Raw genomic sequence first — 27391 nt, 5'->3', positions numbered from 1 at the left:
GAGGCGCTTTTTGGTGCGCGTGGGAGGCGCAGTCAGTGGGTGGGACAGAGGAATGCCAGTTGTGAAACCAACTTAGACTGTTTATCGCTGCTCTCTTCCTTCTCCAAATGATGTCAGCCTGCTGCTGTAAGAGCACGAAGCCTGTTATATACTGTGCCAAATGGAATTAGGCTATTTATGTGGTGGAATATAAAAATAAAGAAAGTATGAATAACACAGGGAACGAGTGGCCAAAATTGTAAATACGTCAGGGATTTTGAAATTTGTTGGTGTTTTCTTCCTTCTCAAAACAATGTCAGTGAATGCAAAGCTTTTAAGCTGCGCCAAATAGAATTAAGCTATTTATGTGGTAGAATATACAAATATAATAGTGGAACGATTGGTCAAAAATGGAATTATAAGGAACTTGGTGTTTTCCTTCTCAAAATGATGTCGGTGTGCTGCGAGTGCAAAACGTTTTGTACCGAATAATATTTGGCTATTTATATTGGTGGAATATAAAGGGTGCGACAAAAATACTGCAATTCACTAGTCTTGACAAAACTTTTAGCAGCAAATGTATAACACACACCAAACCAAAATGTGATGGGGGTAAAGAAAGGGTAAAACGTTAGTTATACGAAGACGTCATTGTTATCCGTCTAACTTCACTGGCACCACACCAATGTCCATGTAAAATATGGGAGATTTTTCGGCCGCACACTGTATAAAGCAATGAACGAGCGGTCAAAATTGCAATAGGCCAGAAACTTAGAACTTGGTCAGTGTTTACCTCTTTCTCAAAACGATGTCAGTGTGCTTGTTATGGGTTCAAACATTTCATGTTTCTACTAAATGGAATTTGTGTTTGTGAAATGTATTTATATATATAAATAAAACAGTGATACGATATAGCGGTCAAAAAGGGAATGTGAGAAGCGCGTCCGGTTGTGTATAATCTATTTCTTCTTTTCGGCTCCCACGTTTGTTGTAAATTGTAAATAAACGTTGTAACTAGGACAAAATCTAAAGAACAATTTCAACAGGGTCTCAGATATTTATCAGGCAAAAATTAAATGAGAATTATCTGTTATTACTTAACACAGTAATTAATGCTGCTGTTATTAATTTAGATACATGAGGTAGTTATTAGAGTTGTAAGCTGAGGTGGGTTGAAGTTTTCTGTGCATCCATGTGGTTTGGGGGTCAGCTCTACTGTGCATCCATGTGGTTTGGGGGTCAGCTCTACTGTGCAGCACCTTTGACAAGTATCTTGTACTACAGCCCCTGACTGATCAATGCCTTGTGAGTGAATTTAGTGGGCTGAAACTGTTCAGAAGCTTGCCTCAATAAACCCCATGCATAAAAATATTTAGTCCTCGAGTCACTTTGTAATTTTTGCTGATTACATGTATGTATGACTGTGTGAATGCATGGACATCTTTGTGCTTTTACTGTTTCAAAACCAGTTTTGGTTTGTTTACACCCCCATAATTTAACGGTTCAGCAATCTACAACATAAAATCTGGATTTATTAAAATTATCGCTGTTTCTTCACGACTTATAATTACCAAATAGAAATTAAGATCAGCTCTATCAGAGAAGGTGATATAGAATCGTGAATTCTCCAAGGTTAACATACCATTAAGGAAAAAAAAGAGGACTGTCATGGATACATGTTTCTAGTTCAATAGCCAGCATCAACACAACAATCATCCAACCTTATCACCAGTGGCTGAAGGACTTAGAGTTATATAAAATAGAGTAAAAACCATTTATGGCCAAAGTAATTTGCATAATTTAGACAAAGGTGAGCAAAGAGAAACAACTGAGAATGTGCCCAGTGCCATGTGTGTTCAAATAAGACAGATAAATACTGTTGTGTCAAATACCATAGAACATAAATTCTGGATTTTAAAATTTACTTTGGCCTCTAATAGGATGTATCGTGATTATCAAATAGTAATTAAAACCAGCTCCATGAGAAGGGAAGATGATCCTTAGAGTCAAGGATTCTCCAAAACTGACATGCAATAAAGGAAAAGAACAGGCTTATCATCTGGAGATGTGTGTGTCAAAAACAAAATGGAATACTTTGAGAACTTTATCATGGATAAAAGAAAATATTTATGTTTTAATCAAAATATGCTACCAGTTTCAATTGTTTTAAAAAAACAGTTTAGTCATGCTGAAATAGAAGTAAATTGAAATAAATGAATCTTTAATGATATCAGTTCTAGGAGTGAACATATTTCTCTTACAAAATTCACGTTGCTGGTTGTTCCTTTCCTCCTGACGAGCCGCTTAGTAGTAGAAGTAGTAGTAGTTGTCCCTTGTCATGAAAGAGTGATTGTAAGTTGTAGGAGCAGCAGCAATGCTAGTGGCTGTAGTAGTCACAGTCTTTTCTACTAAAGGCACAAGGCCTGAAGTTTTGGGGGAAGGGGCAAGTCAATTTAGATCGATCCCAGTATTTCACTGGTACTTAATTTATCGACCCTGAAAGGGTGAAAAGTAAAGTTGACCTCGGCAGAATTTGAACTCAGAACGTAGTGACAGACGAAATACCTCTAAACATTTCGCCCGGCGTGCTAACGGTTCTGCCAGCTCGACGCCTTTGTAGTAGTCATAGTAACAAGTCGAAGCAACAGTGGCAGCGTCAGCAATAGTTGCAGCAGCAGTGATGGTAGCGGCCCTTGCACTACCGACACCACCACCACCACCAGCAGCAGCAGCAGCAGCGGCAGCAGAAATGCTAAACATGTATGGCCTTTGACATTCCTGACATTTGTGAGCTGAGCAAATGTAGGTCACTCTTGGCAGCGTTGTTAGCACATCAGACAAATTGCTGGGCAACATTTCTTACTGCTCTTTATGGTCTGAGTTCAAATCAGGCCAAGGTCAACTTTGCCTTTCATCCTTTCGAGGTCAAGTACTAAACAAGTACTGCAGTTGATGTAACCAACGTATCTCCTCAAATTTGCTGGTCTCATGCCAGCAATGTTGGCATTGATCCTGTTGAGGTCAATTTTGCCTTCCATCCTTTTGAGATCTATAAAATAAAAGATCTGGAGTCTTTTAAAATCAACCTTCATATCTCAGAATTCAGAGAAGGTACCACCTAAATTAGAGACCATTCTTTTGGTATTTGAATCTTTGTTCCTTTGATAATCTTTGTATTTTAATCCTGCTGAGATCAACTTTGCCTTTCACTATTACGCAGTTAATAACATAGAAGTTCTGTTGATGTACTGGAATGGATACAACCAACTAAGCCTTATTCCTCAAAATTTAGGTTTTGCATCTAAATTAAAAGCCATTCTTTTGGCATCTGAATTCTCACTTATATCAAAATTCTTAATGAATTTAGTCATTGAGAATGTACCAGAAGGAAGGGTTAACATGTTTTTAAGGCTGGATGCCTCTCTTAAAGCCAACAATTTTACAGAGTGTACTCGGTGCTTTCTATGTGGTGCTGGCACAGATGCTTTTACATGGCGCCAACGCAGGGCATTGTGACGTGGCACCAGCATGGGTACTATTTATGAGCCAACAACACTTTATATCAAATTTTGGAGGATCACTTTCATCCCTTTGGAGTTTTTAAGACAATTTACCTTCACTTTTTTTCTTGGTAAACTGCATGTTAACCAAGGGAAGTACTATATTTGATGGTGTAAAAGATGTGCAACCATATTAGATGCAGCCCAACTTTAAGAAAATGTTTTTAGTGCAATTTCACATAGAGGACCAGGGGTAAGTTTTTGAGACGTCTTTTGGGAAAATAGTGTGTCTTATATGCCATCAAATAGGATATCTTACTATGAGTTGTGTTTCTTTTTATCTATAGAATAGTCACAAAGCTTCCATTTAGTTTCAATTTATTTTCAGTTAACATGTAGTTTTAGTGTCACAAAAAATTAAATTGCACCAGAATGACAGTAGTGAAATTCCATAATTTAATAAACTCAAGCGTTGGAACTTCCACCAGAGAAAATGGTATAATTGGGTGTTTGATGTTTGGTGCAGCAGAGAGAGATACAGGAAAACGCTGCCAATCCTTGATTGTACACATAAAAACATTTTGGTCCTTTATAATGCAATAGATATTACCAGGGATGTGTTTGATATTCGTGTGAGAGGCTTCTAATCTTAGTTTATGCCCCATATATTGTAGTGAACATTCTTTGAATTTTGTTGATCCTAAGAGGAGAGCATCCATGGACAGAGTATCTATCACAGGACGATGGACACTTGCCATGAAGAAATTCAAGTGACAATTCAGAATGAATCCTGATTTACTTATATCATATCTCTATCAACATACAGATTGTGAAATAGCTTTAAAAACCACGAAACTACTCTACATATGTTCTATGCATTGTCTTCCTCTTATCCAAATGCAATGGAATTATTAGATTTCACTTCAGGTTTGTTTTGCTATTTACTCTCATCTTTTTGTTATTACACTAAACTGCATGTAATAAGGTGGTGGTGGTGGTGGTGGTGGCAGCGGCGGCGGCAGTGGTGGTGGTGGTGGTGGATTTCTGTCATTCAACAATGAAGAGTTGCTGGTTCAAGTGTCTCAATTAATGATTAAGCATTCTACACAGACGCTTAACCTTAGCATATTTCTCAGGCAGAATCCGCATGACATTGGCAGTGATGAGGCTGTATCCAAGACCACCTCAGCAGTAATATAGGCCCCTGGGGGCAAATCAATGCACTGGGTCCTATTGTATTTATTTATTGAAAGGGGCAAATGTCATAGTTGGGCCCCTAAGACTGTGCAGCCCCTCGGCAACTGCCCAGTATGCCCATGCTTTAAGATGGTCCTGGCTGTACCTTTTGAATTACAGATACATCCACCTGACAGGTTGATGGTTTCTATACAGACTGGACACTGAAACGGTCATTCTGAGGTTAGAAAATATATTTGCCCAAGATACTACACAGGAAATTGAACCCAAAGCCTTGCTGTTACAGAGCCAACTTCTTAAACCAATCAACCACACTGTGCCTTTATATGTTATATACAGGAAAAAAGAATTTTTTAAATATCTTTGTTGCCAAAGGAACAAAATTATGCAAATAAGAATCACACTTTATGACAAAAAAAAGTGTTTTGTTACAACATTTGATACAAAGCTTGCAGCAGCAGAGGAGCTAATATTAAAAAACACGGATATTTAAATTTCATCAAGTTGATATTATATCTGCCATTCAAAGATGTTTAACCTCTTTCTTTTTTCAATTCTTTTACCAGATTTTGTAACAACAGAAGAGAAACTTTGTTGAAGATTACCATGTGTCTTCCATGATGTTAGATGAGAAGTAATTGGAGATTTCTCAACTCAATGGGTTCGTTGGCAGTTGTTGCAGTGGAGCACTGGTAAGTGGCAGTGGGGGGTCACAGAGGCAAGGAGTGTTGTACTATTACTATGATGTGTGTTGCATGAATAAAAGCAAAGAGCTTAGTGTTGTGTATTAGAACAATACCCAGCAGATAGGTGGTCATCATTTGGCGATTTTACTGAATAATGGACAAATGTACTCCATTGGTTTGTTCCCTAATTTTGTCTGATAACAGGCATTTAGTGTGTCCACTAGATACTACCCTATCATGTGGATGGGGCTTAATAAAGAATGATTTTCCAAGAATTACATTTCCCAAATCAGGCTGCATCTTCCATGATACAGCCTCTACTATACTACAAACTACAGTATATAAAAACAGTCTTTTACCCCCTAAATGCCAAACTATTTTTGAAGAGATATAAACAGATGTTGTTTCTCACAGCAGTGAATCAAAATATTCAGTTTTTAATAATAAACATATGTCTCTCAGTGATTTTGGTAGAAGCCCTGAAATGTATGTCATTAATAGCTCAAAACAGATGATAGTGTGGCTTGGTTGCATGTATCCCTCTAAAGATATCCTTAAGAAAAATATAAGCACCTAATCTGATCTCACGTAAGTTTGTGTATAAGAACTTCTTTCCTTTTCTGACTTCCGTGAGCAATTTGGTGGGAGGGGGGGGGGAAGCCACCACAGCTCATTGCTCAGTTCCTTCGTTTTCATCAGAGTCCTCCTGGCCACCACAAACGAGTTTCTGACTGGCTGTCCATGGGAACTCCTATAAACTGATCTCCTGGTTTTCATAGCTAAATCCATAGGGGAATCAGAGAGGAAACTTCCGGCATGGAAGCTAAACCTGAAGTCGAGAGAGTTTAAGGTGAACTTTGCAAAGACAAAAGATTGAGTTTGTAGGAAAGAAGACAGGATCCTGGGTCAGGGAAATGGCTTTGCTTGAAATGCAAAGGAATAGGCATAAATTCCATATATTGTACTCAATAGCAGCTATGGACGCTCAAAAGATATAGCAGAATCACAGGCATATATGTCAGAGAAGCACTGGGGCAAGATGTTCTCTGAATACACTGAATGGTTTGGCAGAGAAAATTGATTCACTGGAAATCGTTGCATCCTTATCCACTAATTTTAGCCACATTTTGTGATTGGTACTTCTTTATGCAACTGTTCTCATCAGTATCATGTTTATTTTAAGCAAACACTGAGAGACAAGTAACCTAACAGTGAGTTGTTAATATGTTAATGTGTCAGTAGCTTTTAATTTATGATATAAAGTGCTGTATCATTAGATATCATCGAAAAAATATAGGTTCTTTTGAGATCGATATGTTAATTTTAAAAAAATTATGTCATAATTAGCAATCCTATCACTTTTAACATGGCATTCATCTTTATCACCATTTTAATGTCTACTTTGCATGGAGAAGATGAGACTCTATTGAAGCAGGGTTTTCTAAAGCTAAATAGTCTTTTTGATACCAAACCAGTTCCTAAGAAAGGCAAATAATTCCACAGTCTATCAACAACGAACAGCCTGGATATTGTAACAAATTTCTAGATAGATGTAGCTTTTAATGCTAATTATGAAAATCATAATTATTTTTTACAGAAATTAAAAGTAAAGAAGTAATGAAATTTCAAAAATTGAAATTTTTTTCAATTTCAGCCAATCAGATGTAGCCATTTTCCATATGTCCAAAGTTGGAATTGCCATATATTCCCATCACAGCAGATTGAACAAGTGACTGAGTGGGACATTGAAATGAAATGAATTTAAAGCAGAAAATAGAAAACCAGCATGAGTGACTGAATGGAAAATTTAGGAAGAAATCTGGGGAGATACCTTGAAAATGAAGGACAATAAAGTGAGATATTTCCAACAGAAGAATATAAATACTTTGGAAAAGAGGAATTACCTGCGAAAATACCAAATAAAGAGTTCTGGACTTTAAAAAAAAAATCTCTCCTGTGTTATTTAAAAACATGAGACATGTGAATGCTGCCAGCTTTGTGTCTTAGATTTGCAATAATAAAAAATGTTAATATGTCATGATGGAGCTCTAACTTCTGGCATCATGAACAAAAATCCTCATCATTCAATGTCCACTTTCTATGCTTGTGTAGGTTGGACAGAGTTGATCAAAGCAGATTTTCTATGACCAAACAGATGCCCTTGCTGATGCCAACCCTTACGTTTCCAAACCAAATAATATTTCTTCATGGCCAGATGTGTTTTCAGAAGAATACTGGAAGTGAATGACAGTGATTCTATGGCAGTGACACTCATTTACAACCATCACATGATGTCAAGACAAGGGGACACAGATATGTACACATCTGACACATGCAAGCATGGAAATGTTGACACTAAAACAATAATGATTATAATAGAAATGAAATTTAATTTCAGCAAAAAAGATCAATATTGAATTTTAAAATTATTCAATTCACTTGATATGATAAATTAAAAGCAAAATATTTCAAAATCCCTCTTGCATTTTCAAAAGTAATAAAATGATCTTCAATTTGTACATTTAAGTAGGAACAAGCATGGCTGTGTGGTTAAAGTATTTGCTTTCTAAACCATGTTGTTTTGGGTTCAGTTACACTGCAGGGCACCTTGGGGAAAGTGTCCTCACCTATAACCTCAAGCCAACGAAAGACTTTGTGAGCAGCTGTGATAGACAGAAACTGGTGAGTAGGGTGGTTTTGGGACAATACAGAATGAAAAAGACCCATCAGAGGGTGATGAACTCAGCAGAGTCAAAGGCCATCCAATTATGTGACACACACACTATATATATATATATATATATATATATATATATATATATATATATCACCATATTCACCGGATCTCTCTCTCTCTCCTCCCACCACCATTACCTGATGTCTCTTCTCTCCACTGCTCCTCCTCACTCGGCTGTTCTCTATATATTACCTGCACTCTCTCTCTCTCTCTCCTGGGACATATGCAACTAACTCAGTTGCCCTTCGTTTTGTTCTGTCTAGCAATTTCTCATCACCATTACCAGATTCCTCCCCTTCCTCTCTGGTGCTGTTCTCTATACTACCTGCACCCCCACTCTCTCCCCCCAAAATGCAACTAGGTTAGCTGCCCACCAACTTAACCGACTCCTTCGTTTCGTCCTGTCTAGAAATATTCCAACAACTACTCCAGTAATTTTCCACATATCAAGTGAAGGAGACAGCTAATGGGCTGTACATGTGTGCTTGATCGCCTGTGTCTGTGTCTGTTCGTGCTTATGTGTATGTAATGTATGGATGAACTTGCTTCCTCTCTCTCTGTCTGAATCACCCCCCTTACGATGATCATGGTGCTTATACTCCCAATGCCGCTAACACTTAAAACACCTAATCCTGCCTCTAGTAGGGGCCACAATCTTAATCCTAACGCACTTGAATGTTTGAATGATGTCAGGTCGGAAGTGAGAACAGATGAAGCATGCCTAAAAAATGAACACGGCAACCTCCCTCTTCTTTTCAGGCACTGAATAACATCTCTCCTCCCCAACCCTCACCCCACATTCCTTTCCCAGTTTTCAGAGTTGGCACAGTCAATGTAGGCACGCTGAAAGGTAGGTCTGGTGAGATTGTAGAGATGCTTGAAAGGAGACGTGTCGATGTGTGCTGCATACAAGAGGTAAGATGGAGAGGAGCTTCAGCTAGGGTCCACACAGGCAAGGCAGATAGGTACAAAATCTTCTGGCAAGGTAACACGGATGGAGTGGGGGTGGGGTGAAGGCATACTCCTTGCGGAGAAATGGGTAGATAAAATCATAGAGTTATTTAGTCGAGTTTTGCTAATTTCATATCATTTTTGTTGCATTTCTGAGCTTTCTGATGTCTATGGATAGATATTGATGTGTTTGAGTCTTTTACCAAATGTAATTCTGGAGAACTGAAGAGACAAATTTAGCTGATCTTGTCTTATTCATTTTTGCCTCAGCTAAATTTTTCTTTTAAGTGCTCAAAGAGAATGGAGATAATTTCTTGAAATAGAGTTCAGATTATTTTAGTGCATTTAATGAAGGTCATTTGCTGAGCTGATATACATTTTGTAAGGTAGTGAACAATCATCATCATCATCATTGTTTAATGTTTGCCTTCCATGCTAGCATGGGTGGGAATGATGTTTGTAAAAAATGTATTGTTTCTCAAAAATGCAGTAAATCTTACTCATTGCGCTCCTCCCACCCCCTATATATATATTATTCTTTTACTTGTTTCAGTCATTTGACTGTGGCCATGCTGGAGCACTACATTTAGTCAAACGAATCAACCCCAGAGCTTATTCTTTGTAAGCCTAGTACTTATTCTATCAGTCTGTTTTGCCAAACTTCTAAGTTACAGGAGAAATAAACACACCAACATCGGTTGTCAAGCAATGGTGGGGGTGGGGACAAACAGACACACAAACATATACATATATTTATATATTCGACAGGCTTCTTTCAGTTTCCATCGACCAAACTCACTCACAAGGCTTTGGTTGGCCTAAGCTATAATAGAAGACACTTGCCTAGGGTGCCACGCAGTGGGATCGAACCTGGAACCATATGGTTGGGAAGCAAGCTTCTTATCACACAACTACGCCTGTGCCTATGAAATATAATATATATTTACACTATTTCTGCTTTGGTAGCCAAAAGTGCACCTAACCTGACAAGGTGGGTCAGCCTCTAAGCCATGGTGAAGGCAACTAACCCAGGAGAACTCTGATAGAAAAAGCTGAGGGATGTTGTTCATTTGAGTTTGTGGCAAACATTTGTACCAACTTTTGGCTATCAGCATTTCGAAAAAGTGAGGCTGGTCTTACACAAGACTTCAACAAAGAAATCTAGTCTAAACTAGAATATTAGCTCTTAGACATTGAAGCTGATGGGAGGAGAATGCACAGACCTGTTTGCAGCTATGTTTTTTGTATGTATGCATTCTATGACAGTCGAGGCAGGTGTTGTTGTTGTTATTTTATCTGTTAAGAATTTATCTGCTCCCTTTACACCTTCATGAAAACATGGACTAAAAGATTATTTACTAGAATTAAACAAAACAAAACAAAAACGGATAAACTTTAGCAACATGAAGGTATTTAATTGCAAAACCAATGCTTCAATATATGCCTAACAGAGACAGCCATGGGAAAATGGACATAAAATGAGTGATGACTGACTGCACAAATAAAAAGGCATCAAGAAAAAAATTTGGGTATGTTTTAGAAATATATAAATGCTGGTAATTATCTCTACTAGTTTAATGTCAGCACAAACACAACTAAATTAATGAATACATAAAGGGAGAGAACTGAGATCTAACTTTTTTGAGCCCATTTTTATGTGTTGGCCAGTTGACTGATTTCTCCAGTCAGGCTTTGCATTGTGTGTGTGTGTGTGTGTATGTATATATATATATAAGAGAGAGAGAGGGAGTAAAAGAGAAATACAGAGAGTTAACATAAGAGGTGTAGAACGAGTGTCATGTAACTTTTCGAAAAAAAACAAAACATTCTTTTGTGCTTGTCCCTGTAACTTAGTGGTTTGACAAAAGAGAAGGATAGAATAAGTATTTGACTTTAAAAAAAAAATTAAGTAATGGGGTTGATTTATTTGACAAGAAACTCTTTGAGGTAGTGCCCCAGCATGGCTGCAGTCTAATGACTGAAACAAGTAAAAGATAAGATTTTTCAAGGAGCAGATTGTGATTAGACAAATGAGAAATTTGCTTTATTTAAATTTATTTTAAGGTAATAAATACTTATCTTTTGAAAATTATTATTCATTTCATCTCATTTTGCATAAGCCCCAAGAATTTGATAAAAGTTAAATTATAATTATTGTATGTCTGCCATATTTCTTGACGTTACCTATAATTGCAAAAGTGCATTTCCAAAGTTATTGGTCATTTGATAGGTAGCAGCACTCTAGTTAAGTTTATATTTTGTCTTCAAGAGCAGGGAGTTGACAGAGAAAGTAATACAAGAGACTAAATTGTATTCTGTCCCTTCATATTTAGAACTTAAATACTATCAGGCATAATGGGGCTTTTCAGTCTGACTTCAAGAGGACAAATATCAGAAATAAACCATCACAGACCCAATAACCCATGTTTTACCCAAGTCACAATACTCACCATCATTATTTTAACACTGACTTTTTTACATGCTGGCATGGGTTGAACAAAACTTCTTGAAGCAGAATTCTTTGGTGGGATGTCCTCCAATCATTGTTGTAACATCCAGAGGTTTTCTGTGGTCAGATGCCCTTCCTGCCAACAACCCTCACCTGTTTCCAAGCATGACCACACATGTTTTTGCAGAATATTTGAAATGATACTGCTTGTATGACAGGGACACTTGTTTACAACTGTCAAAACAAGGAGACAAACACACGACAGGCTTCTTGTGCATAGCTATCTCTGTGCACCAAGTGTATACATAATCAGTTTTCCCTTGCCTTATTGTAGCTTTGGAATGACGTCATCTGACTGGCTTGGCAAGCAAGCCAACATTGACACTGAATGAAAAGCTAACACATCACAGTGGGCAGGAGCAATGTGAAGGGCTTTGCTCAACAACACAATGCAATACTGGTTTAGGAATCAACACCAGTCTTGCAATTGTAAGCACAACACCATGTGCCTCCATGTGTGTGCGTGTGTAAAGCCACAGCCCCTCAATCCTACTCACCCACCCAATTGAGGTGGTGAGGTTTAGTGACTCTGTCAGTGCTGGTGCCAAGAGTAAAAAGTACCCAGTACACTCTGTAAAGTGGTTGGTGTTAGGAAGGGCATGAAGCTGTACAAACCATGGAACCTGGTGCTGCTCCTGTCAAACTGTCCAACCTATGCCAGCATGGAAAATGTATGTTAAACAATGATGTGTGTTTCAATGAAACAATCTCACCAATTAGACTTGTGTTGAGTCAATCATAAAATAAGCGAACAGTTTGAAAGGGGTACAGGGACTGCTATGATTAACTAAAAAGTCTCCAAGTTTCTAACAGCCACAATCCAAGACCTAAAACTAATATTATGAAGCATACTGCCTCATCAAAGGAATATATTTTATCATCATCATCATTTAAAATCAGTTTCCCATCCAAGCATGGATCGGAGCCTTTGACAGGATTCAAACAAAAGACTGTGTGAAGTTCATTTCTCCACCAAGTGGTTTTGAGTTTATTTCCACTATATGACACCTAGGTCAAGGGTCGTCTGCTATATTCCTTGGCCATCGAAAGCCTTGTGAGTGGATTTGATGGACAGAAACTGAAAGTAACCAAGCTCTCTTAGATTTTTACATTGTTACCATTGAGTGAGAGTACAAAATGAATAATCAGATCTTTAATATGTAGAGTAATCAAAATAACACAAGAAGTATTGCAGATATTCAATGATATATTTCACATTTTATGTACAGGATATGATAAAAATAATGCAAATATACACACAGCATGTATGTGTGTATCTTCAAATGCCATTTAGCAATTCAATTCCAAAGTCTTTATCTGAAACTATAAAAGAAAATCTTTTTGGAATGTCTTTAAAAAATGAAGGCTAACATCCTGTTGCCATGACTTAGCTGTCTTATGAACTTCAATTTTTTACAGAAATAAAATTTTAAAAAAATCATTCCTTATTGTTTTGTTAAACAACATTGGGTCAAAAGAAATATAAATGTGCAACGAGAGGTTTTACTTCTTCCGACCACCTCTTTCTTTGAGTTGCAAGTTGATACTTGCTCCATGGGGAAGATTGTAAAAGGCCAAAGTGTTGGAATCTTTGACAAAGATACCTTCATACTGTAATTTCTGCTTACCAGCAGGAATACTGAGTGCTTCGTTAAGTTTCGCTTTAATTACAGACACTGAATCAGTAAGTGGTAAAGTAAAGTTCAGCACTTGACCATTGAGATTCCATTCAGGTTTATCTGGAACGTTTGGCACCAAAACCTTGACCAAAATTGGGTTCTTGTGTGTTCGCAAATATTCTTCTTCTGAAACGAGAGATTCTTCAGTTTTCTGTCGCTTTGATTGGGTTGGTTGATCATCTTCCTTTGGTGGTGGGGGAGGAACACTGAAATCTGATGTTGAAACTGGTAGTTGTGGCACCGGTGGTTGTGGGGGACGTTGTGAAATGCCCAAGACATTTCCAAGTGCAGTTGGTGGTGGTCGAGGTGGAAGAATCACCATACTCTGAGGCACGGGGGGACGGGGCATTGGTGGCATCGGAGGTGCTGGTTGTACAGGAGGTGGTGGTGGGGGCTGTATCTTCATAATATTTGGAGAAATAGTAGTGGTAGATATAGGTGCTGGTGGCATTGGTTTGGGTATTGGGTGTTGCATAGGTGGATGTATTGGTTTTGATGGTTTGGGCATGGCTGGACCAATTTTCTCCTTCTCTTCATCAGGTACTAAACCCTTCACTTTATGAATAACAGCAATCTGTTCTTCAATGGTGATATTCTCTCGAGCTTTCTGTGTTACTTTCTCCATCGAAGCTGTGTGTCCATCCCAAACGACTTTCTTCTCTTTTTTCTCTTCTTCCCCTATCTTTTTACCAATCTGAGTTTCTTCAGCACCAATACCGAAAATATCAGTACGGCGTTCAGCCAGTTGCCTCAAACTGCTACCAATGGCCAAACCAGGAGCATAAACTTCTTCTTGCTCTCGCTTTTCAGCAATTGAACGATTGCGTTCTTCAATCCACTTGCGGTCAAGCAAACCAATTCGCATGTGTTCAGGGACTTTATGAGTAGGAATTTTTTCACCGGTGATCGGAGACACCATGAAAGAGTCAGGATTGGGTTCTGTGCTGATTGTTCGGGCCTTAGGGTTGTAATCCTTACGTACGATAACTTGATCAGGGGTTGGTGGTAAAGGAGGTGGGGGTTGAGGAATGTCACTCGGCGGCGGCGGCGGCGGCGGAGGTTGAGGAGTGGTCACCTTTTCTATTTTTCTTTCTTCGTCCATCTCATCGTCATCTGAACCTTCGTCCATGTCCAGCACCTGGTTATTGTCAGAAGGTGGAGGAGGACGTAACTGCGGAGGTATGGGTAGTGAAGGAGGAATAATAGAAGAATGCTTGTTTTTATCATGAACATCTTTTTGTGATTTACCCCCTTTATCTAGAATTATGTCATCGCTATCCTCTTCATCTGATTCCACTTCCATCGCAACGTCGTTGGTGTTCTCTCCTTTTTCGTAACGTTCCTGTTGGATGACACGAGCCCCAACTTCTTCCGGGGTTGTCGGAGAAGGGAGATTGCCCACCTCACTTGCTTGGAAATCAACGGTTTCCACCACCACAAAATCATGCCAATCAATCTGGGCATAAGCTATACGTTCTTTTTCCAAAGCATCTTCCTCTTTCCGTCGCTCCCGTTCTTGGTACTTGGCCCACTCAACACGATATTTGACTTGTTCTAAAATGTGTTTGCTGACTTGAGACTCTTTCTTCAGCTTGTTGCCAAGGTCTTTGGGTGGAATTAAAATTTTGGTATATTGTTCAACTAGTTTAGTAAAATAATTGAAAAGACTATGTTGCGGTCTGAGGAAATCAAATTGGTAATTCCTCTGTTCACGATTCATTAGGTTTGTTAAAAACTGACGACCGTTACGGGCCACAAATTGAGCGGTTAACTTCACGACATCCAGATCAAAAGCCGAGATCGATGGAGGATCAGCAGTAAATTCAAACTCCGCAGGAGGTTCATTAGGGATAATTGGTTCTATATTTTTTATAGGTTCGCTCATAGGCTTCAGGGCCATCGCCGCAGTAATAATCTTACTAACAGTCGGCTCTTGGCCTTTGCCATCTTTGAATTCTTTAACTTTATGCTGATAGTATGCATGGTAGGGATCGGCAGGATTCAAAAAGTTAAACTTTGGGTTATTTACCTCGTTTTGTCTGATCCGACTTTCGAATTCAGGTCCATTTCGTGCCACAAAACTTGCAGTCTTGTCAACAATGTTTCTCACTTCTGGTGGAGGATAGATAATACCGATTACAGGACGTGTATAAGTTTTTTCTTCTTCAGATTTCTCCTCCGGTCCAGGTACTGAGTCTGGAAGCGGTAAGCCTTCTGCTTCCACGGCTGGAGCCATTTTGGTCACAAAATACTAAACAAGAAAACAATTTCCTATTTTATTTAAAGACGTCGATAAACACCAAACAAAATGGCGAGACTGGTTTAATACAATTACCTCCCTTGTATACTTCAGAATTTCCTGTAGACGGCAGTATATAACTTCCGCCGAGCCCGTGTTTTCTCAACTGTAAGCCCCGAATCACTCTCTTTCCCTGCCATCATGGTGTTCCAACGTCAGGTTTGTTTTTAAGCTGCTCAATACTTACTTGTATAAGACAAATTTTACAGACAATTTTCTTCTTAAAATTTCGATGGTTAGCTCTGATTCATTATACAGAACCATTTAAGAAGGTCATATTATGAAATCCTCTTTGCTAATTACAGTAAATCTTGCTTTAAACGGCTTCAGTCGTTAGCTGTTTGCCAAATCTTTGTAAAGATGGCTGAAATCCACGTGAACACATGTCTACGATTTTTTCCTCTTTTTCATGCAACTATTAAATTGTTTCTGAATTACTAAAGTGCTTTCGTCTCTCTATAACGAGATCATTCTCATTTTTGTAACTTTTCCCTTCCCTTGTAGCTATTTTATAAAACACTTTAATATGATTTTAAGAATTACTACATGTGCTTCACTTCACCATCGTTCATTCAGAAGTAGAATAACGTCTGATTTCGGTTTTATTGCAAACCATTTCAGTATTAAATTATTATAAGCTTTATTTAAGCCGAGTTTTCAAAATTTTAAGACATATTTCAAGGATGCTTATTTTAAAAAGAAGCAGAAAGGATTATATATTTTTTCTAAAATTAATAGAAATCCTATCCCGCCGTCATTTAATAAACCTCGTAGAGGCGTGTGACTATTAAATACTTTTAAAACATTGTTGCTTTATATTTTACTAATTATATTGTTAATTGTCTTTTCTACTGATATGGATTATCACAATTTTCTCGAAATTGGATAATTTTTTTTTTTTGTCCTGGTCTGTCAATCTCTTAACGTGAGAAGTCCATCATCGTAGAAAGTCTTTAAAAATACTTGTGGTTGTATCGTAAGATTTATTTTTCTTTTCTTCAGCCCATCGTAATCGATGCCAGTGGGCATCTTTTGGGGCGTTTGTCAGCAGTCGTAGCGAAAAGTCTTTTGCAAGGTGAGTAGAAGGCACTGTTCCTAATCATTTTACTTTAAAATGTGATATTTTCCTTTCTAAGGATAATATCTCCTAAAGCCGTTTGTTACAATGACTTGATTCAAGACAAATTACTGAAAATTAAAAGGCCTAGTCCATTAAATCACGGGTTTGCGTTTTTGAAAACTCTTGCCGTAACGTGAATTTTCGTAATGCGAAACGCACTTTCATATTTCGAGGGAGATGGGTTTCACATTAGCGGCATTTTCAGGAGAGCGTTGTTTGTATTCGTAATGCGAGGGATGAATGGTAAAAAAAAAAAAGTAGCATTTCGTTTTAGTAATGTTTTTTTTTTTTTTTTTGGAAACCTCCAGTTGTAGAAATTTTTGATATCCCGCAGAGTTTTTCTTACGGAAAGTTTTCTACTTGGATATTTTAGGACAAAGAATGGTAATTGTCCGGTGCGAAGGTATCAATATTTCAGGCCATTTCCACAGAAATAAAAGTAAGTATTTTATTAATTTCGTACAATTTATTATGCATTTTATTTACTAACGTTGTTGCAGGATACATCTCACGAATGCTTTGGATGCGTCCTCACTGATATTACTTGCGGGATTTCGAGACATTCAATATCGGATCCCCATTGACCTAGCCGGGGTTGAGTCCCGGCTTTCATTCCAGCAGCAGCAAACCATCAAACTGTTCCTTTTTTTTTATTCAAAGTTACCCAGTACCTTTTCGGCATCTTTGGTCATGGAATGTACAGCCCTTTTCTTTTGTTGCACCATGGGTCTCCCAAATCCCTCAGCTTTATCTTTTATTTGTTTCAGTTATTGGACTGTGGCCATGCTGGTGCACTGCCTTGTGTGTTAGTAAAATTAATTACAGATTAAAATTTTTTTTTTTGTAACAAGAATTGCCACAACTCTGGCACTATGGAGACTTCACAAATATCATTTTGTTTCTGTTCTTTGTCCTTGTTCAGTCGATCATTAATGGAGAGGGTTGTATTTGCCACACAAGTCTAAGGCCTCGTGGTTCAGTGGTTCATTATTTACTTGATGCTAGGATGTGAAATATCTTATCTCTATAAATTTCAAGATAGTTTTAAGGTTCTACTGTTGATTTCATCTTAACATAATAAATTCCAGCAAAACGAGCCCCCTAAAATGACACGAGCGTCTCCTCTCTTTACCACATATGAATGATCGGTCACCTAATTATTTTTTATCCAGACAGATAAGGTATTTGTTGAAATAGATTTTTGCCCATTATGATCTCCTTAATAGGAGCTGATATAAATTCGGAATGATTGATAGCTCTTGTCGCACTTTACTGAGTGAGTAAAAGAGATATACAGAGAGCGCACATACTAAGCTTGATGGCAGGCAATGAGTAAAAAAACAGTGTATGCAGAAAGAATCTAGACAGGAGGATGAGAGGGAGTAAATGAGTAGTTATGAGAAATTTATTTTATTTGAAGGTGATGGTTTTCTTTTGAAAACGGGTATTTCATTTTGTAAAAATTAAATTATAATTGTATGTTATGATTATGTAAGATTACCTATGGTGGCAAGAGTATAATTCCAAATTTACCCTTATGACAGGCAACACTAATGGTGTACTCCCCCCCCCCCCGTTAGTAATACAAGTTTGTTAAAGGCTTGCCCTCAATTTCATTCTCTGTCAATTTCTTTTTCAGTGAAGTATTTAGATTATCTTCGAAAAAGATGTAATGTCAATCCCAGAAGAGGACCCTTCCATTTCAGGGCTCCCAGCAAAATTTTCTTTAGGACAGTCAGAGGTAAGATTGTTTTGGAACATTCTCAATAAGTTTGGCAAAGTTCTTCTGGCCTATTGTCTGTGATGACCGTACACCGAATTGAATACAATAAATGAAAGTTCCAATTCATGCACTTCCAACTGAGACTATAAGGCCATTGTTCTGTTCTTGTTTTCTTCTTAACCGCTATTTGGTGTGAGTGCTACAAATTAAAGTATCCAAAATTAATCAAATGTTCTATGATTGTGGAAATGCCATCAAGCAATTCAGATAGTTTTGGTGTGTTTCAAACAAAACTTTTTCATGTTGGACAGTTACAAGACATTTCCTTCAGTCTGTTAGAAATAGACACTACTTCTCTCTGCTATTTAAATAAAGGAAGGATACTAGACACTAAGGATGATGTGATATCTTCGATAACCTCTAGAACCAAGTGTGGTCTCAGACAGGTGATATTTAAAGGGGTTAGCAGTGATTAGCATGTCTGAGCTTTTACAAATAGGAATAAGCTTTGCAATTGTACACCAGTCCTTTTCCAGCATAGCATAAGGTTTTTTTTTTTTCATATTTATATTGCATTCCATTACAGAACAAAATAATTATTCTGTTCCCAATTTTGCCTGTGGATTGTACACAAAGGGTTGCATAATTAACTAATGGATTCTCGCCAGTTGTCTTTGAGGATTCTATACCGACATGGATGTAGTTTTATAAGCATCTGTTAAATAAAAACAAAATTCTAAACGTCTGAAAATTTCAGTTTATCGCTTACTATTCTCAGAAACTTATTTGATATTCAGTTGAGACATTAACTATTGTTAGAAGCTTCAATATTTGATGATGATTTAGCATCCACTTTTCCATGCTCATCACATGTATTCAAGGCAAGTTTTCTACAACTGGGTATCCTTACCGTTGCCATTGTATGCTGGTGACATGATGATGATTGAAAAAAAAAGGAAACAGTAGAATGCACACACACACATGCGCCGTGTGGTTGGCTTCTTTGTTTCCATCTACCAAATCCACTCAGAGAGCTTCGATTATTCAGATGCTTTGGTAGAGGACATCTGTCCAAGGTGCCATGCATTGGGACTGAACCTGGAGTCATGCTATTTGGAAGCAAACTTCTTACCATGAAGCCATGCTAATTTTCACCAGTCAGTACTGACACTATTTTTCGTCAGGTTGACCATGGCAGGATTTGAGCTCCAGACCTAGTTGAAATAGTATTTTCTATCCAACATTCCAATGCAGTGTTTCTCAACTGAGCTTCACTGGAACCCTAGGGTTCCGCAGGACACTGCTCTAAGGACTTTCTGAATTAAACACCTTAAACTCTGGCGATCAAGCATCAATTAATGTTCGTTTCCTAAGCTGACATGGATTGGCTTGACAGGATTTGGTTCCACTGTCAGTTTTGGCATAGTTTTCATGGCTGGATGCCCTTCCTAAATGCCAACACATTGTTACAGTCTGTGCCACCAGAACTGGTGAGTTTGCCAAGTAAACTACAGTGTTTAGAATGGGGTGGGTGGGAAAGCCTCCATCGATTATGTAAAGGGTAGTATTTGTGGAGTGAGGGGCTTCTGAATGCTAAAGTTCATTTGACTTCCTTTTGTCATGTTCTGAATGTGTTCAACTTGTTCTTTTTCTTTTGGCAATGCCCTGCTGATTGCTCTTAACACTGGCTACTTTTGTGAAAAATGCTGTTTCGGCCTCTTCTGTCTATGATGATCGTACAGTCATGAAAGCAATGATTATTACACACATGCACTACCAACTGAGACTGGCCGAAATGCATTTTGCAAATGCCAAAGATTTTGTGTTGCTGGTACATTTATTTCTTTTGACCTTCTTTGTTAGTCATTGGTTTATCATTATATCATTGTTTAACGGCCATTTTCCATGCTGGCATGGGTTGGACGGTTTCACTGAGGTCTGGAGAGCCAGATGGCTGCACCAGGCTCCAAACTGATCTGGCAACATTTCTACAGCTGGATGCCCTTCCTAATTAATGCCAACCACTCTGGGTGCTTTTTATGTACCACCGGCACAGGGGCCAGTCAGGTGGGCCTGGCATTGATTACATTTGGATAGTGAGTCCGGGTACTGGCGTCAACCACTTTCGGATGGTGCCTTTTATATGCCATTGGCACGGATTTGGTTTTAGCTAGAAAGTAATAGAACAGGCACTGAGAGAATGAGCTGCTCTTAGCTTTTACATTTCTTCCATTATACAACCCTATGTTGAAAGATGCTGCTTTCATTTCAATTAATTTTGAAAATAATGAAGAAATTAGTGAAATAGCTTTGTCGTTAAACTGGTGCTTGGACAGTAAATTAACCTGAAATTTGGATGGCATATTACATTAAACAGTTTATATAAGAACTAAGAGGCTGTCTCAGGCAGATTAGCAAACTACAAATAGAAGTGATGTGGCTTTATGACTGAGTGATGTGTCTGTGTGTGCTGCAAATTGGTGCTCTGTTATATAGCGGGATAGAGTATAAGTTCCGTGTAATTATCAAGGTGTTTTGGCCTGTTGTCTATGATGATCATTCACCAAAAAAAAGTATTTAATGATTGTACATCTTCATGCACTTCCACCTGAGACTCAGGCCTAAAACCCTTGTTATTTTTTTGTCTTTGTTACAATTTATGTAAATTTTGTGATTTATCTAGTAAAAAAAAAAAAAAAAAGGACGTAGTTGTAACAGTGTGGGAGCAGTATTGTTTCTCCTTAAAAGTGGGTTTATTTGTTCAGCAGGTTGTGTGTTGAGGAAAGGAGTGTATTACCCAGGTTTTAAAATCTGTTTCTGTGAGGTAATACAATAAACCCTTTTGAGACCCTTCTGGATTTAAGGTGATGTAAAAGTTAACATCGGGATTTCATGTTTATCTTATGAAAACTAAAAGACAAAAGTTATTTTACTACATCTACCAAATCAGATTGGAGCCTGGTGTAGCCATCTGGTTCGCCAGTCCTCAGTCAAACTGTCCAACCCATGCTAGCATGGAAGGTGGACGTTAAACGATGATGATGAGTCTTCATTTTCAAAATTAAATAAACAAAACTGTATTTTGATGGAAATATGGTAAGAAAAGAGTGAATATTGTGGAGTATTTCAGCTACCATCTTTTTATCCATTTGGTTTGAGATTTTTATTTGTTCTCTCTCTGCCAAGACCATCAAGTGTTGTGGTTCTCATTTCTTGGAGAAAATGAACAAATTTGATGCCTGGGTGAGATTGGATTATAATGTTCCTCCACTTGACTGCTGCAAGTTAAAACCTGATGAGAGGGAATTGGCGAGGAGCTGCACAGCAACTCTGAGGTACAAGGGCCATTTATAGTTGCAGTGGAGACAGTCCAGAGGGACTTTCTCTTGCTGCATGCAGCAGCACCATCTTAGATGAGAACAATTCATAATTGTGGACTTCACCTGAGCTTTATAGTGTCACTAATTGTTGAGGGTTGGAATATTTTATGGCCCTTATCTTCAGAACCAATCTTAGATATTTGAAGGATGTGTTTTTTCCAATTAGAGATACTTTTTGTGTGATCTGCAGTTCACCACTCTGTAAATTTATGGTCAAAAACGTGAACAATGCTACTGCACAGTTCAATTACGGAATGTATGATCAGAATTTTAAAAAAAAACAGCTTGGCATTGCCCGGCCCTTGTGCTGGTGGCACGTAAAAAGCACTCACTACACTCTTGGAGTGGTTGGCGTTAGGAAGGGCATCCAGCTGTAGAAACTTTGCCAGATCAGATTGGAGCCTGGTGCAGCCATTTGGTTTGCCAGTCCTCAGTCAAACCATCCAACCCATGGAATATGGATGTTAAACGATGATGGTGATTATGAGATCTGCCTGAACAAAGATGAAAATTAACAAAAGACTGTCTACTGCCATCTGGAGTGTTGATGAATGAGGGTGACGAGATGTGAAATTTGTTTTATATCTATTTTAGTAGTTGCTGTATCGTTGTACTTTTTGTTGTTGTTTTTTTTCTTTAGGTATGCTTCCTCATAAAATTAAGCGTGGAAAAGATGCTCTTGGCCGACTGAAGGCATTCGAGGGTATCCCTCCTCAATACAACAAAAAGAAGCGAATGATTGTTCCAGCAGCTCTCCGAATCATTCGTTTAAAACCTGGCCGAAAGGTAAATATAGAATGTTTTGTTGTTGGTCAGATCAGCCTCTTGCAGTTTCTCCTCTGCATTCAACATTGTCATCACTCAAGTTAGGACTGACGACCCTTTGGACACAAGCAAATCTTTAGAATAACAGCAAGAGACTGACTTGGCTAAAATTAATCTGTTCTATGGTATTCAGTACTCTATCTTTTGGCAGTCAACACTACACATTTACTCTTTTCTGTCATTTGACTGTGGCCATGCTGGAACACTGCCTTTAGCTTAACAAATCAACCCCAGGACTTATTCTTTGTAAGCCTAGTACTTATTCTGTTAGTTTCTTTTGTCAAACTTCTAAGTTACAGAGGCGTAAGCACACCAACATCGGTTGTCAGGTGATGGTGGGACAACAAACACAGACGCACAAATACATATATACATATATATATATATATATATATACACACACATACATACGATGGGCTTCTTTCAGTTTCTGTCTATCAAATCCACTCGCAAGGCTTTGGTTGGCCTGTGGCTTTAGTAGACGACACTTGACCAAGGTGCCACACTGGGACCATGTAGTTGGGAAGCAAGCTTTGTGTATGGTTTAAAATACAGAAATTGTTCAGTGAATTGTTGATTTGCATTCATTAAGTTTTGTTTAATTCTGTTTGTAATGAAATCTTGATATGAGACTTAACAGATGTATTTTAATGATTTCCTTTTTCAAAATTAATATTTTCTAAAAAAAAAAAAAAAAAACCTGCTTTTAATGTAGCATTACTTTTAAACCTTTTGTTACAAACGTTCTACGGAGGTCCAAGGATTTTGTTTCAATCAATTTTGTAGACCATAAGATAGTGTAAAATTTTGATGGAGGGTTCACGATCATTTTTAAAATGGAAATTTCTATATTATAGAACCTGAGGCAATTTCAAGTGGATTTAGTATCAGAAGGGTCAATTGCTTTTTCACAATTGATCCACTGTTATGATCTCAGTATATCAGCTGTGTTAATGATGACTTTAATTACCTACATTGCTTGAGTTTTTGTCTGAGAATTAACTAAATCTGACAACTCAGCTGATTTACAGGTGTTCTTATGGACTTCATCCCTTTTTCTGTGTTCGTATTTCCATTTACTCTTGGTCTCGTTTTGATCATTGTCAGGACTCTTGACATGGGCAATGTCTTGGTTTCTAAGAGTATTTGTCCACTGATTACATGTTTGGGGTTTACGGTCTCAGTAGTCACATTACAGTTTGTACAAAATTTACTTTGCTTTTTCAAATTAATTTATTTTGAACCCTTTTAATACCAGCCTGTCTGAATCGTATGAATTCCCGTGTGTAGAACACAAATTTGCAAACATTTTCTGCCAGTTCCAAAATAAAAAGTTGAAGGATTATATGGGGTGCTTGAACCAGAATTCTGTTATGTTTAGTTGTGTCACTTGTCTTGATGTCCCGTGATGCTTGTGGGCAACTGTTGCTCTCAGATTTCCTGTCTTCCCTGGAAAACGGTTGGCCCTGGTGAAATTTTCCCTTGCTTGGAAACCAGTAAGAGCTTATGAAAAGAAGGGCGTTTGGTTGTAGATCTACCTTAACAAGTTTCGTCTAACTCATGCAATCATGGGAACGTGGATATTTCTTAGTAACAGCATTACCATCATCTTCATTTCATGTACATGTTGCTGGACTGAAATAATTTGATCCTTCTTTCTAATTACATTTTGTAATGACAATCAATAATTTCGTCTTATTAATAAGACCAATGAGAGCAAGTTAACGACGAAGTACTGAGTTAGCTCCCCTACCATTTCATTCGCTGCTGCTTTTCTCCCTTTAGATGCAGCACATTGCATATTTCATAAGTTGGTCTCGATTGTATCAGCTGTGTTAATGATGACTTTAACTTACCTACATTGCTTGATTTTTCTATGAGAATTAATCAGAATCTGATAACTCAGCTAATTTACAAGAGCTGCTCTGTATTGGCAGGTTTTTACTCTGAAACAGTTTAATCTCAACTTTTTGACTGATTTTTCCTGTTTGAAGTGTTTGGCATAATCCCTTCTGAATTTAGCTTGTGACAATGCAATAATTAGGATGTCTTATGAGAATTTAAAATGTTGTGTGAGTGAGTAACTACAAAACATGGTTAATATCAGCCTGGGGTTATAAATTGTGATGATTATTCATGTTCTTGGTTTTCTTTGTTAAAATTATTGTCAGTCACTAAACATCTCCGTTTAATGATAACTTTTGATGCTTTTACCAAATATAAAGAGAATCTTGAATTGGTTTCTTAACCCTTTTGTTACCATATTTCTGTTGGATGCGTTTGTTTCAATTACATTTGAAAAAGAATGTAGTAAACTTGCAACGTAAATTAACATTTTTTGAGTTTTTTTTTAGCACAAAGTTTGTATCTTGGATTTGATTTGTAAATGTGTTCTTTGGGGATAACTTTGCAAGAAGTTCTTGAATAAATTACGTAATATTTATTGCTCTATAAAAATATTAGTTGCTTGGGAGCAGGAAAGGCATTTGGCTGTTGAGAATCTACTTTCAGTGAATTTTGTCTGACTTGCATATATGGATGAATAATTGGTAAAAACCCCATTCCTAATGTACACCAACGATCATGATGTCCTATCACCAAGTTTCATCCAAATTCTTATCTGCAGACTATTTTAGAATGTTCATCTGTTTTTTTTTTTTTTTTTTTCCTTCATATTTAAGCAGTAATGGTTCTGCTCAACTTTATTATTTATACTTGATTTGTTTTATTAAAAGTCTCACTAATCTTTTGTTTCCTGTACATTGTTGTATAGATGGATTCCCCTTTCTGGTGGAGTTAGCTGTGTCGATGATGATTATAACATTTACCTACATTGTTTGATGATTGATGTAAAGAAACCAAACACTGATGACTCAGCTGATTCTGTTCTTGTCGCAGTTTCCTCTCTTGCCATCCTATTGTTACTGTTTACTGCAAATATCCAAATGTTAACCAATGTCACATCTTGGTTACTTTTGTTTGTTTATTTTTACATGTAATTATTAAATCTGAACATTTTGAAAATTCTTCTGTTTCAGTACTGCGATTTGAATCGATTGGCACATGAAGTTGGCTGGAAATACCAACCTGTCATTGCCAGTTTAGAAGCTAAAAGAAAGGCTAAATCTAGCATCTTTGTTGGAAAAGCAAGATCTGATGCAGTAAGTTTTTCATTTCTTAATATTATTTTTGTTCCAAACTTTTTTGTGTTATTGGTCTAATCTTTTTCTTTTTGTTTTCTTCATTTACAGGCCTTGAAGAGAAAAGCTAAAGAGACTGTGAGCAAAAAGATTCGAAATTATGAGAAAGTAATCAAACGTTATGGTTACAGATAGATTCATTGCATGGAGAGTGTAATAAAGTGATATTGGCTAAGATAAATTTTGTTTGATGTTTTTCATTATACAACCGAGTGGTCACTTTTGCAAGGTATTCTGCATACTTTAGCTCAGCATATATCAAATAAAATGAATACAAGCTATTTAATTACAGCATACAAAGAGTGACTGTTATCTTGTGTTCTCAGTTGGTGGATATCTTTGAACGTCCATTTTTCCATTCTTGCATGGATCAGACAGTTTATGGGAGACATGCATAAATAACCTTTTGATCTGCAACACGAACTACACGCAGCCAGTCAGGTGTCTGTGCTAGCTAGATTGATTACATTCTCACCAAACAGTGTGGTGCATAGTTGCTCCTAAATACAAGGACCCTCCCTGGTGAGCGATGTACCCCTCAGCATAGATTAGTCATTAGTGACGTTAGACTCAAGGCCAGAAGGATGCCAAGACATAAACGAATCTGGAAAAGGATTTGGGAGCTTAAAGACTCTTCATATGGTCAGAGATTTAGGGACATCCTGAAAGGGGCGGGGAGCTATAAACTTGTGGCATGAAGGGCAACTGGGGATTCCTGAGGGACAGCTTGCTGAGTGCTACAGACTAAATCTGGCTGGAAGTCCCATCCAAACCTAGGGTAATGTGAAAGAATGATGTAGACAGGGCCATTAGAGCTAAGAAACAGTCCTGGAAGAATGGGGGTAGCAGGGGACGGGTATAGCTAGCCGAGCGAGAAGCAGAAAAGAAGTATAATTCTGTTTGGCATTTGGATTGCAAGAGACAGTGTGAGAGAGAAAACTGTGATGCCTTAGGAGAGAATTGTGTCTGCATGGATGATGGTGCACTTGCATTTAATGATTCTGCAAAGAAAGAGGCTTGGAGATGCCATTGTGAAAGACTGCTGAATGTAGAGAATGAATGGGAGGAGGAGAGTCTGCCAAAGGTTGACCCAATTGAGAGACCAGCTACATAAATTGACAGTAACTTGGTAGATAAAGCAATTAAGGACATGAAGATAGGGAAAGCCCATGGCCCATCAGGAATCACCACTGAAATGCTTAAAATATCTGCTAGTGTGGGTTATGGTTTAGTCACTTGTATTGTAAATCAGGTGGTTCATGGAGTCATACCCTATGACTGATGTATGTAGCAGCACCATAGTCAACTGCTACAAAGGTAAAGGTGATGCCTTAGAAATAGAGGTATCAGATTGCTGGGACAGGTGATGAAAGTCACGGAGAGGGTCATAGCTCAACTAATTAGGGAGAGCTTAGATGAAATACTGTTTGGTTTTGTACCTGGGAGAAGCACCACTGATGCTATATTTCTGCCAAGACAGCTACAGGAGAATTACATAGCCAAAGATAAACCTCTGTACTTGGCCTTTCTTGACTTGGAGAAGGCCTTTGACAGGGTCTCCTGATCCCTTATCTGGTGGTCAGTGTGGTAGCAAGGGCTAGACAAG

General features: G+C 37.9%; 2 protein-coding genes and 2 non-coding genes across 6 annotated transcripts; 3 read left to right on the top strand and 1 right to left on the bottom strand.

Moving 5' to 3' along the window:
- Positions 1 to 12746: 12746 nt before the first annotated feature.
- Positions 12747 to 15557, bottom strand: LOC106874661 (splicing factor 3A subunit 1). The gene has a single exon (XM_014922462.3). It carries the CDS (start codon positions 15472 to 15474, stop codon positions 13063 to 13065), a length of 2412 nt encoding a protein of 803 aa, XP_014777948.2. The 5' UTR covers positions 15475 to 15557; the 3' UTR covers positions 12747 to 13062.
- Positions 14749 to 25966, top strand: LOC106874685 (large ribosomal subunit protein uL13). Of its 3 annotated transcripts, none has more exons than XM_014922494.3 (7): positions 14749 to 15696; positions 16540 to 16612; positions 17031 to 17096; positions 18297 to 18398; positions 22401 to 22546; positions 25624 to 25746; positions 25837 to 25966. In XM_014922494.3, the coding sequence occupies exons 1-7, from the start codon at positions 15679 to 15681 to the stop codon at positions 25918 to 25920; spliced, it is 612 nt and encodes a 203-aa protein (XP_014777980.1). In that variant the 5' UTR covers positions 14749 to 15678; the 3' UTR covers positions 25921 to 25966. The 3 variants fall into 3 exon arrangements, with proteins under 3 accessions (XP_014777980.1, XP_089204556.1, XP_052822641.1); XM_052966681.2 differs by having other exon boundaries at positions 15667 to 15696; positions 16966 to 17096; XM_089348430.1 differs by lacking the exon at positions 18297 to 18398 and having other exon boundaries at positions 15546 to 15696.
- LOC128247478 (small nucleolar RNA SNORD34) lies at positions 24417 to 24490 on the top strand. The gene has a single exon (XR_008263850.1). It is a non-coding gene; the product is annotated as a small nucleolar RNA SNORD34 (small nucleolar RNA).
- Positions 25386 to 25462, top strand: LOC128247477 (small nucleolar RNA SNORD34). The gene has a single exon (XR_008263849.1). It is a non-coding gene; the product is annotated as a small nucleolar RNA SNORD34 (small nucleolar RNA).
- Positions 25967 to 27391: the final 1425 nt, after the last annotated feature.

Source organism: Octopus bimaculoides, chromosome 3 (assembly GCF_046866305.1).
Source record: "Octopus bimaculoides isolate indiv1 chromosome 3, ASM4686630v1, whole genome shotgun sequence".
NCBI classification, from domain to species: domain Eukaryota; kingdom Metazoa; phylum Mollusca; class Cephalopoda; order Octopoda; family Octopodidae; genus Octopus; species Octopus bimaculoides.
This window is presented reverse-complemented; position numbering and strand designations above follow the sequence as displayed.